At 30.5% G+C, this 13,118-nt stretch overlaps 1 protein-coding gene across 1 annotated transcript; it reads left to right on the top strand.

Annotated features, from left to right (window-relative positions):
- Window positions 1–6,906: 6,906 nt before the first annotated feature.
- Window positions 6,907–9,654, top strand: LOC143576109 (NAC domain-containing protein 73-like). The gene is made up of 4 exons (XM_077060293.1): window positions 6,907–7,295; window positions 7,486–7,672; window positions 7,762–7,951; window positions 8,754–9,654. The coding sequence occupies exons 2-4, from the start codon at window positions 7,556–7,558 to the stop codon at window positions 9,308–9,310; spliced, it is 864 nt and encodes a 287-aa protein (XP_076916408.1). The 5' UTR covers window positions 6,907–7,295; window positions 7,486–7,555; the 3' UTR covers window positions 9,311–9,654.
- The last annotated feature ends 3,464 nt before the right edge of the window (window positions 9,655–13,118 follow it).

Genomic DNA, 13,118 nt, shown 5'->3' on the forward strand with positions numbered 1-13,118 from the left:
ATGCATGCAGAACATATTAAGAGACGTACAAAATCAAAACTGATGAGGAAATTTAATAATTAATCATTCATAGTACGATATGCAGTTGTACGTGGTCATTAATAAACCCCTCATGATTATAATCGCTTTCATAATACTTATGGGTAATAGACCTTTAGTTATAGGATCCTTAAGCATATCATGAATGTATTCGATATGAATATTCAGATTCCTCAATTCGTTCATAAACGAATAATTAATTTCATATCAAAATTTAATGCAGCACCTATCAAACTGTTACTGTTTGAGAAAACATGGTAGCTGACGTTATCACAATTAGTCTTCACTATATAAGTTATTTGGAGTTTAATAAAACTTATGAGTCAACTAATAAATATTCAACAACATTTATTGACAACAACGTTGTAATTAATCAACATATTATGTTGTTATGACTTAGGTTGTTGTTATCAGTTCATTATGACTCCTCCATATGAGATAGATTTATCTACTGGCATAAGAATATATCCCGAAAATTACATTTTCTTATCTCTGAATATGACAAAGTTTAGAGTAATATACCAGTTTGAATTCTCAATTCTTCTTTTAAATTAAGTCTTTCGTTTCTTTTAAAGATATCTTAGTACTCTTTTAGATACTTCACATTAAGCTAGATATATCTAGTGTGTTGCAATTTTGAGTAATATCTAAAAAAGTATAGACTTGAACTTATATAAGGCTTCTACTTAATGAAGCATAAGGAAATAATCTATGTGTTCCTATTATCCTCTAAAGTAGAGGAGTACTATTTGTTACATGTGTAAGGAATATCTCTGAGATCTATAATATCAAAGTGTGTGAATAATACTTTGACTTATGTAACATATACTTGTCATAAGAATGTCATCTATATAAGGACAAGTTTGTTTTTAGTTGCTCCAACTCATCTTGAGGTATGTACATTAATCCACTTAATTTTTGATGAAAATAATTGTATAAAGATTTCATCACACTTTGATGTTTGCATTAACCCATATATGGATTTTATTGACTTATAGACTAAATGTTCTTTGACCTTCAGTTTATAACTTTTAGGTTGTTTTATGAACAAATAAGTATGTAAGCCGATTGTTAGGGAAAGTTGTTTTAATGTTCATCTAATGTTGCTCTTAACTATTATAAGCTACTAGAACAATATGATCCTTAAAGAAATCTTTTGTAATATATGTAAGAAGATTATTTAATAATTGGTTTATCCTTGAATATAACCTTTAACAATCAATAGTGCTTCTTAATGTCTTAACGTTTCGTATTGGAATTTAGTTTAGTTATGAACACTCTTAGGTGATTCAACCAAATCTCAAAGCGTTATCTTGACTTATGGAGTCAATTATGATTGATGCTAAATGTTTAATTATAAGGGGTACGATCATTAAACTTTCCAACATCCATTTCAACTTTAGTTTGGGAGGTTACATAATAATCAATTTTTGTAGGCTTTAAAACTTAGATGGCCTCCTGAGTTGATTATTGGGTAATTTTAAAAGTCTCAGTTTTATGGATTAGCTCTTAGTTAGGTTGCTATCATTTTCAGGATTCTAAGTGTGTAAGATTTGGCGCAGTATGGTGTACAAGAGGTGTAATTGGAGTAAAATTTAATATCTCTCTTCCTCCCGCCTCTTGTACTTCTAACAAGTCATTATAAAGACTTTTACTGCTCCCACTGACCTTAGAAACCTTTAGAAAATTAGCATACTTAGGGTCAGTATTTAAAGACCAATAGATTCCAACAGAGAAACAAGTTAATAATATAAGTTGTTGCAATTTCTCTTGGTGAGGATTAATTTAGTAAGAAATCTGAATTTGTCCACGTTTAAGCAACAATGAAACTTTTGTAAGAGTAGTAGTAAATTCTAAAGAGATAAGTTTTGATGGAATAGTGTTATGATGGAGCAGTGTCTTGTACAAGAGGTGTACTTGAGATAATATCAAGTTTTCACTCCCCCACCTCTTGCAAATCTTGTAAGTTATGATTGCGACACTTAAGGCTCCCACTGATCTTTAATATCTCTAGGAAAAATACAAGAGAAGTTTCAATGATGTACATGACGTGGGAATCTGTCATATATATGTTAGACTTGATTTGATTCCATTAACGTCCAGATGTCATAATAAACTTAAAGGACATATTTAGAAGAAATCGTATTAATTATATATGAACGGATCTCTTTAAGACCGCGGGCCATAGAATACTGATTAGATACAAGTAATTGCATTTTAAATGATAAAAGAATTATGTCTGAATATTCCGTTTGAATAAGTTTCACGAATGTCAGTGAAATATAACTTATGGTGGACCCATACTTATTTCTTAAGCCAAGCAATGTTTAGGGCATCTAACACATGATTTAAAATCAATGAGAATGAGATTATATGAAAAAATCATCCTCATTAACCATGTCATGATTTCTCATGAAATTTGGTTTTAATGGATGAATTTTATATGTCTCATTTATCTTTTGTTAAATTTATATTTGGATGATAACAAAAGTTGTGAAAGTATATAGTATCAACTAGTTGTATTTTATAAATTTTTCAATCCAAATATTGATAACAAATCATATGAGAGTTTAAGGTAATAGTGACTTTATCTTGGCTATGCAAACCTTATAACTGTCATAATGTAGCTTAAGTATTGATACTAAATTCTGATTAATCTGCAGAATATTTAAGGTATCATAAAGTGTAATTTGAAGACAGTTTATCATGGTTCTAATAATATTAACATTTAAATTTGTCACTAACCCTCATGTTAGTTATTTGTTGATTTTTGGGTAAACATATAGAACTAGACTCAACCAATCATGTGTTAATGAGAATATTAGGGTTAGCAGACTTAAATATCATTAATATATAACTATCAATTTTAGTCAGTTGTTCTTTTGAATTATGGATAGTCTTGTAATGCCTATACCTAATCTAATGACATATTTTTACAATGAGACTTCTCCTTAGAGAACTTAAAGCTGGAAGTAGTACTTGTATTTTGTCTATGAACCTTTGAATGATCCTCTTTTAGGTTTTAGTGGTAGTAAGTTGAATAACATCTTATTTTCCAGTACCGGGTGCTTCTTTTCTTGTACATATGTTGCTGATCAACACACTCATTTTCCTTTGATACTTCTGAGTATTATAGTTGATTCTTAAGGCACAAAATTGTACTATTGAAAATTTGAGTATGCAATGTACTAGAATATTGTACTTAATATTATGTGTGAGCCCTTAATTTTATGGGTCATGATTGTACATTATGATGCATTCAATAATACCATCTAACCTTATAGTTAGAATTTTTAAAGAGTGCATGAATCTTGGGAGTTATTTTGATTAGTCTTAGGAAAAACTAAATCTATAATAACTCTAGTGATAGCATTTATTTATATAAGTTCTTGATTATCATTATCGCAATAGACATTATGATTGACTCATTCCATTTGTTAGGCTCTAATTTTCAATGAAATAATTGTTATTAAAAAGAGCAGTATGATAGTCATATCATGTCTTAATGGATAATTAAAATTGAGAAGAGCTAAATTTTGTTTGAACTCTTTATGAGACAAAACTCAATTGTGTTTTGAGATTAGAGTGGATGATTTGGGTGAGATAGCTATTTATAGAAGAAAATTATAGTGAGTAATGTTATGAGATATTAAGATGATATATATTAAAATTTATGATCATTAGATTAATGAAGGATCATTAATGTGAGGATCATTATATTTTATTGAAGATGTGATATGTCTATTATTAACATCAAACTAATAGACTATAATTAAAAGTTCTACTTAAACAAAAAATAAATCACCTTTGGGCATAATTAAATTTTATTTAAGTATGTGTGCAAAATAATTGTAACACATCACCTTTGGACATAAGTGAGACAATTATTTTAATTATGCACAGGCTAGTTTTGCTAGATAAAAATGTAACACATCACCTTTGGGCAGAAGTGAGACATTTGTATCATGTTATGCAAACACTAACAAAAGCTTTCAATTAAACTTGAATGATGGTAAATGTAACACATCACCTTTGGGCAGAAGTGATACATCAAAATTCACTCAAATTAAGCTTTTTATGTTTTGTAAAGTTTTATAAGATATAATTATTTACAAAACATTTAATTAGGTTTAGTTTATAGGAATATTAGAGTTCTCGTGATATTAGTTATCGAGACTTTTGAGTTCTTGGGAATTATGAGTTCTCGGGAATTTTAGTGAGCCCGACTTTTAGTGGGTTTTCGGAATTATGAGAGTTTTCGGGTTTTATAAGGTCATCGGGATTTTGGTAAACCAAAACCATTTTAGAAAAACCGAAATTTAATTTTAAATCTTTAACCCATAAACTATTTTTAACTCTTAAATTATTTTGTCCCATCAATTATTTTTAAATCCCATAAACTAATTTATGATAAAGATGGAATTCAAATTTTAATGGATTACCTTGTTTCCAAATTTAAAAGATTTGATAATAATTATCTTATATTTTGAAATCTTTTATTAATAAAACTATATCATGTTTTAAAATTTTTAATAGATAAAAATCAATCAAAATTGGAAACAACATATTTTATTCCTACGATTCATCCAAAATAAGGGCGATTATTCGGTTTTTATGATGAACACGAAAAACATCTTCGAAGAATCTTTAGTCAGTTTTCTCTGTAATCGAAATCTTAAACATATTTTTAACATATTCGAATATATTAGAGTTTTAAATATGAATTTTAGCAATTATAACCAGTTTTCTTAACAAAATATGAAAACCGGAAAAATTAGGGTTTTAATCAAAATTCATGTTGATCAATTCTTCATGTAAGGAAAACATGAAGAACTGATTAATCAACATCACTCTGATGCCACATGTTGATCAATTCTTCATGTAAGGAATGGAAAACATGAAATATATTAAACCTATGAACCTGTTACAACATGGAGAGTAGTAACCGCAACAGAGAAGGACGTAGATGACATGATTGCCAGCTTGGTCGAGTTCCCCTTTATGATGTATAGTTAAGGATGGTGTTAGGGTTCTTGAGAGGAACCCGGTTTTATGAGAGAGGAGGCACACAAAATTGTTATGTGTGTGTGATTAGGTTATGATGTTAATATTTATCTCTCTATATATACACCCAAGGGGAAACCCTTTATTAGTTAATTATAGGTGATATGGCCCATCAACAATTACCAAACTAATATATAATAAGGTATAGTTAATATTTTGATCTATTATAATATAAATGATTATAATGGCCATATATAAATATATATTATTATATATTATTCTTACAACCTGGGAATACCAATCCTGTCTGGTTAGAGGGATGATGGGAAGACTTGAACGTTCAGTTGTTCAAAACACGACTAATAGTTTTAGTCATGCTATACCGTCACAATGTGTGAATTAGATTTTTTTTTAACGTTTCGGTCTAGCCTTTTCTAGTTAAAATGTTGCAGTGTATTTGTGTGGTTCAATCTATTTACGTAGATTGACGCCAACCACGTTTGATTGGAGGGATGATGGGTTTCGAATTTGCGCGTTCAATTGCCCAAAACACCAACTCATATATTTATTCATACAATAACTGAATCAAATAAACGTTTTTACACCCCCGCCACAACGTGAGGATGTTAATACTAGTATTTAATGAATATAAAATTAAAAAAAACACTAATAAATACAAAGAAATAAGAATCATGTTAAAAATGGTTTTGTCAAATATTTGCTATCGTTTTATTAACTATAACTAAAAGAAAAAATTGCATACATGCACACAATTAGATCTGAGGATGATGAGTAGAAAACCAACACAATTTACTTTCTATAGAAATGAAAACTGATAAAAATATGTGTTTCGAGAAACATATGTAGTTTGGTCTAATTCTTTTGCATATGCATATGTTTATATGTGTAAATATTAGAAGTATTGGTTGTGAACATAAATTCTAGGAAAACTTAGTAATCTCGATAAGGATGTACAAGACATGAGAATGAATAAAGTAGAACAAGAAACTTGTAAATTGTATACATGTCTCTGTGCCTCTTGTTATACCTCTCTTGATATGGATTCACCCCAAGACCCAAATGGCAACTTCTGTGTGTTATATCTACACTATATTGTGATACATATTTTAAGTAATTATAAGTGTTAAAACACGTTCTACAGTCATATAAAACATACAATAATTATCTTTTTGTTTAAAGTTCAAGCATTACTCTTTTTTTCTTTGTTCCACGTTGATGAAGTGACAAAGTGGATGGCACCACCTTACCCTAGGTTAAGCCAATGGAAGAATAAATAAATCATGTAACCTACATAATCTTCATTCGGCTAAGTAAAGTTTTATTTTTAGTCCTATGGCAAAGCTGCAAAAACAATTCATATGCTTGTCATTATAATAAAATAACCTCGAGCTAAAGTGATTTTAGCGATCCTGCTTGTATGAAGTTCGAGTCAAGCTCAAGCTAGTATTTGCTCGGCTTACATATGCATATAGATACAAGCAAACGACATAAGTAAGTTATAAAGTTGGTGTAGTTTTGCTATTCATGAATATGTGACATCTACATACATATATGTAGAGAGCAAATCAACTCATAATTATGGTAAAATAGCATATATAGATGGATAGCTTTGACCATACTCTAGGTTGACGCTGCAGCTCTCTCCCTCTATCTATATACTGTTGCTTCATCTCCACCTCTATCCATTTTAAATTAATTAAGTTTTTTAGTTTCTTCATCTTAATATTTTTTTCTTTAACTTAACAAGGTCACAAATTTTGTTTACAAATTGGATTGCCTAAATTTGTTAACAGCTCTTCAATTCGTTCAGCGATCACCGGTGTTAAAAAGTTAGTAACTTACCTACGTGTTTAACAATCGACGAGAGGGCATTTTGGTAATTTCATATTAGTAGTTGCAAAAATTCCTTCTTACCACAAAAGAAAATAAAAGGAAAGAAACTCCCTACTTCATTAAGATTTGTACTTGTCTGCCTAGCCACCTAAACATAACTAAACTTGGCTTCCAAGCAATCCTATTTCTTTAAGTCTACAAAACGCCAATTTCATTCCTTCACTCTTACCAAATAAAATATCAACAAAGGAAGTACCCATAAAGTCTCCATCTTTCTCTCTATATATATCAAGAGTCTTTGAGGTGTTTTCTTGATGAAAAATTAGGGTTTCATAGAAGATAAAGTTAGCAAAGAGGGATTGATTCTATTCTTTCCCGACGTCGGGAAACAAAATCAGGTTCGCGTATCACTCTTTTCGCGTATTATAAAAAAGAAACACACCTACAAGAAGCTAGTCTTGCTTCACAATGATTCTTTAAAAGATAGAGAATTTACTTTCTTTTGGCTCTTTAATTCATATGTACTCCAAGTCTCCAACCATTTAGTTATCTTTCTTTATTGAGAATATATTAATCTTTCTTGTCTAGTTGCTTTACTTTGAGGATACACAAATTACCCAATTTGGAATGAGCATGAAATCAGCCAAAAACAACAGAAATGACTTGGTGTAAAGATAAAAGCAATACCCTCCAAAACCTCTCAACTTCTTCAAGAAATAATATTATCACAAGTTCATGCCCTTCTTGTGGACATACCATACAACTTCAAGCTAAGGTTTATGTTCATTTCGAGTCGTGTTAAATTTTTTTTATTAATTTGTAGCTTTAGACGCGCTTTGAAACCGTAATGATTTACAAAAACAGGAGTTGATTCATGACTTGCCCGGTTTACCAGCCGGAGTGAAATTCCACCCGACCGATCAAGAAATCATTGAGCATTTGAAGGCTAAGGTTGGATGTGATAATAATGAGCTTCATCCCCTTATTGATGAATTTATTCCTACAATAGAAGGTGAAACAGGGATTTGTTATACTCATCCTGAAAAATTACCAGGTAATTATGTTCTTCATTTAATTACTTCTATAGAAAAACTTATATTTGATATATATATATATATATATATATTTATATATATATATAGATACTATAAGTATATTATAGACTATATATTGCTAAATCTATATTATTCATTAATAATATTTATTAGTTCTTTTTAATTCAGAAACTATACCTTCCACTGGAAAATATTGTCAATCACCTTCATATGAACGATATTGATCGAGTGTGACTGCTCAATCTTTTTATAATAATAGTTCTTAGAATCGTAACAGGTGGTATATGATTGCACAATTTTATACGAGATTTATACATGAGACACAATCACACATTTTAAGCTTTAGATGAGCTTTAATGAAAAGAAAAACCCTTTCAATTGTCTTTGATCTACTTATCAAAACTTGAAATTTAAATGAAGTTAAATCATAAATCACCTATTCATAAGTAATTTGTAGAATTGATAAAAAACACAGTAATATTGAATAGAAACTCGAACATTGGAGAAGTTGAGAGCGAAAAGAGTTGTGATCAGAGAGGAAAAATCGAATATGAATCAAAAGAACATGCGAGCAACACACTTGATTTGCTACGGTATTTCTAAAAACTGAAAATAGAGTAGCTTATGATGTACTCCATTTATATTATTAGATTGTCTCCTACTTCGAGCAAATTTTAGCAATCTGTTGATATTTTGATGCTTTCAAATTGAACAACAATTTGAATTGATTTTTATAATGACCATTTCTTTAAACATTTCAAGCCCACATAACCAACCAAAAACTATCTATTATGCATGCAGGGGTTAGCAACGATGGGCAAATTCGACATTTCTTTCACCGTCCTTCAAAGGCTTACACAACTGGCACACGTAAGAGAAGAAAGGTTCTCATGGATGACGAAAGGGGCGAAACAAGATGGCACAAAACAGGCAAGACCAGACCCGTCTTGATTTCAGGTTCAATAGGCGGGTACAAAAAGATACTTGTGCTTTACACAAACTATGGTAGACAAAAGAAACCCGAGAAAACAAATTGGGTGATGCACCAATATCACCTTGGTAGCAACGAGGAGGAAAAAGACGGGGAGATCATTCTCTCGAAAGTGTTTTATCAAACACAACCAAGATATTGTGCCTCGGGCCTAAAAGAATCATCATCACTTGATGAGGTAACCAAGAAAAACATTAAAACTAGGAACGCGAGTTTCGTTCAACATTATAGTGTTGATTGTCCTTATATGTCGTATGACATTGATCGATGGGAGATCAATAGGGGAGTTCCGTCTCAAGTTACCACAAGTTTTGTTCTACAAGATGATACATTTGGTCATCTAGCGCCCAGATCAAGCAAAGAATAAGGAAAATATTTTATATAGTGTTGTGCTAAACATACCTCACTCCCTCTTAACTAATCACAAGAGTAATTTCTCTAGTTTTCATACCAAAAGATAACATAAAAATAAAAAATAATAAAAAGGAAAACAAAAGCTTGCTAATTTGATGTTCCAAGGAGTACTTCAACAAAAGTTAGAGGGAGTGGTACGTTTAGCCAACCGTTTTTATGTGTTCAAGTTAAGTGATAAATTTTATAAACCCGTTTCTCTTCCCGGGTTCGAATTTCAAATTCAGTTAATGTATAAGTTTTATTGTATTCGTTGTTATATCATAATCGTTCTTGAATTATGTGAGAGATGAAGCGATAGTTCTTTAGTGAAGAGCCATGAAAAATGTTATTAGTTAGGTTGTAATTTGCTTTTGGAATTCGTATAAATTATATTGTTACATGTGCTTCTTCTATATTTAGCTATGGGTTTGTCGTCTGTTTTCCTCTATAAAGTTGGCGTTTTCATGATTGATGTCAAAGTCAAGTAATATGGACATGGTAGTTAGTTAATAAATTACAATGTCGGATAAAGAAATTTTTTATTTTTGATAACAAAGTAAACTGGGTTGGGTTGAATTTGATATGGTTAGATTTGGGTCGGGTCAGAAATGAAAGTTTTGTTATAAATATTCCAACTCTAATTCAACATAAAATGTAGATTAGGAAATATCGTTCAAATTAGCATTCACTGTAGCAACTCTAACCATATTTAACCGAATAGCAATGTTTGATCGTAGGCCTTTGTCTAGGCGCGTTTTTAGTTGAAGTCAATAGGAGGATATAGGTGTTGGGCGGCATGCCTAATCCTAACCCATGGGATTTCTTGTTAATTACCGACTTACAAACCCGAGTTTATTCTCTTTTTATATCACAATATGTATTTGTGATCGTTGTCACGCAATAAAGAATACTTAGTTGTCACTAGCTCGTCGATGCAGGTCAGTTTAGAGTGAACCATGTTAAATCCGCGTGATTATTTATCGCTTTCGTGGGTGTTTCAGATTCGTGCATGTGCAAGATCCTAACAAGTGATATTAGATCTTAGGCTCGTGGATACTATCCGATATCTTTTCACTACTAGAAAAGTGAAATATTTCCGACAAAAAATTCCAACAAATTACAGACAAACAAAGATTTCAACGAGTTAGCAACAAATTTCCGACAAGAAAAAAAACCTAAATTTCCTTCAGTTTTCTGACAAAGTAGCAACAAAAAATTAATTGTAGGTATTTTGTCGCTACGAACAACTAGTTGCTGACGGTTCACAGACAAATTTCCCACAAAACTTATTTTAGTTTTTAATTCTTTTAATTTATTTAGTAACTAAATTAACTTAATTATTTATTAAAGTGAAAAAAATAAGTTCCTAAAGCTTTGTCAGAAAGTTGTAGGAAACTATCCAAATTTCTGACAAATTAGCCACAAAACTAATTCTTATTTTTTTTAATTTGTTTAATTTGTTTATTAGTTAAGATAACTTATTTGTTTAATAACTTAAAAATATACTTTTTAAACGTTTTGTAAGAAAGTTGTAGGAAATTATAGCATTTCCGACAAGTTTCCCACAAAACTAACTTCTAGTTTTAAATTCATATAATTTATTTACAAATTAAAGTGACATTTTATCTAATAAATGAAAAACAAATGAGATTCATTATAAGTTTGTCAAAAAAAATCTCTTTTAATTCGTTCCATTCATTTTTTTAATGAAGGAAACTTGTTTATTTAATTAAAAAAAAGTTGTAAGCTATGTTGGAATCATGTCAGAAATTATTTATATTTCAGACAATTTTTTCACAAAGTTAATTTTTATTTTTTAATTCGGTTCATTTATTTAGACAAATTTTCCATAAAAATAATCTTTATATAACTCATTTATTTACCCGTTCATGTGAATGTTTTAGAGTATGTACGTGTGTTTTTGTGTGTTATTGTACGTGTGTATGTATGTGAATGAGTCTATAGTGTGCGTGTTACTATATGTAGTATCAATTTACATGTATGAGTGTGCGTGTGTGCGCATTGTTGTATGTGCATATGTTATGTATGTGTATGAGTGTGTGCGTGTTAATATATGTGTTTGTGGGTATGTATGTATGTATGTATGTATGAATATGTGTAGTGGGTGAATGTGTAGATGTGTTAGTATGTATGTTGGTATGATGTATGTATGAGTGTGTATTAGTATGTGTGTGTTGTATGTTAAGACTGTATATTATTTACTATGTTTGACGTATTATTGGCCTTTAAGATTTAATATATCACAATAAAGGTTATGTTGGGCCATTAAGAGTTATCAACACTTTCAATATGGTCCATAAGAAAAGTATAATATGTAATTGTCTATTAAGATCTAATATAACTTATTACAACCTGATACGACCTTTTAAGACCTAACATGACATTATAAAGGCCATATAGATCATTAAGACTATGTTTAGTGGAGGGGCTACAAAATGGAACGTTTTATGCCATATAGGCGCCCAATCAACAAAGTGTGGTTTTTGTTTTAGTGGTGTATATATATATATACATATATCACAAAAACATATAATAATAATAATAATAATAATAATAATAATAATAATAATAATAATAATAAAACAATCAAACACACCGGCGACAACTGCATGTCGCCCCCAATCGCCCATTTGTCGTCCCAATTTCTCGCCCAGTACATACACCCTAAGAGTTATCAAGGCCTAATATAGTCCTTTGAGGCAAATATGACATTAAGACCTATCCATTAAAACATAATACGGCATAATAAAGGCCATACTGGTTTATTAAGAGCTATCAAGAACCGATATGGTCCATTATGATATTTTGCCTTTTTATCGCTCGTTAGATGTAATATGATTCCCTACAACCCAAAACATCCCTTTAAGACTTAATATGGCATAATGGAGGCTATAGTGGGTTATTATGGGCTACTATGGCTAATTACAACCCGCTATAGCCTTTTAAATGTTGGTGTCTCATCCACTCTTGTTTATGTATGTATATGCGACAAGCATCCATAAACCTATTATATTAACAAAAAAACACGTAATCGACATATTTATATTTGACATATCAACATTTTAAATATATATTTTAAGCAAAAATAGCATTTCATGGGCCATTAAGCATAATGGTTTTATAATTAAAATAACACAAGTCTAACTTTTTATTGACAATATTTATTTAATCTAGAGAATGAAATATAAGTGTGTATTTCATCAAGGGTCAACCCACCCATGTACTCCAACGCACAAATAGAAAACCCAAGTTTAAAACCCTCCAAAATTTCATTCAGTGCCATCTCCAAAATTTCTCCTCTTTTCCCACTAAAATTCTATTTCTGTGGCCCAAAGCACAACGCCGGTCCTAATTCTACTTGTCATCGAAGCCCCCATCTGTTTCTCAACTAATTTCCCTCGACAATCGACAGGCTCCACTGATTTTGTGATGTAACCAGGTATGGATTTCGTTCAATTTTATGGGTTTTGATAGTTACAATTATACCTAATTTCTTCACTTATCGAGCTCGAGCCGGCTAAACGAGTCTATCATTTATATAATTTTTTAAAATATATATTCAATAATATTTAATTAACATATACAATGTTATGAAAAAAATAGATAAACTAAGTATACAAAAATATATATAAAAAATAATTATAATTATACAAAAAGTAATTAATAAATAGTAAACGAGCATGGCTCGAGCTTGAAAATCTACTTACGAGCCAAGCTCGAGCTTTGAATATAAAGTTCAAAACTAGTCGAGCTCGAGCTCT

The sequence above is a fragment of the Bidens hawaiensis genome, unplaced genomic scaffold (assembly GCF_021521415.1).
Source record: "Bidens hawaiensis isolate Kalapana, Puna unplaced genomic scaffold, B.hawaiensis_p1.1 tig00027996_1, whole genome shotgun sequence".
NCBI lineage: Eukaryota > Viridiplantae > Streptophyta > Magnoliopsida > Asterales > Asteraceae > Bidens > Bidens hawaiensis.

Excerpts from the sequence above, each read along its gene's own strand:
- LOC143576109 (XM_077060293.1), top strand. The coding sequence starts at position 7,556 with ATGACTTGGTGTAAAGATAAAAGCAATACCCTCCAAAACCTCTCAACT. Across the intron at positions 7,673-7,761 it reads CCATACAACTTCAAGCTAAG|GAGTTGATTCATGACTTGCC; the intron begins GTTTATGTTCAT and ends TTACAAAAACAG. Across the intron at positions 7,952-8,753 it reads TCATCCTGAAAAATTACCAG|GGGTTAGCAACGATGGGCAA; the intron begins GTAATTATGTTC and ends TTATGCATGCAG.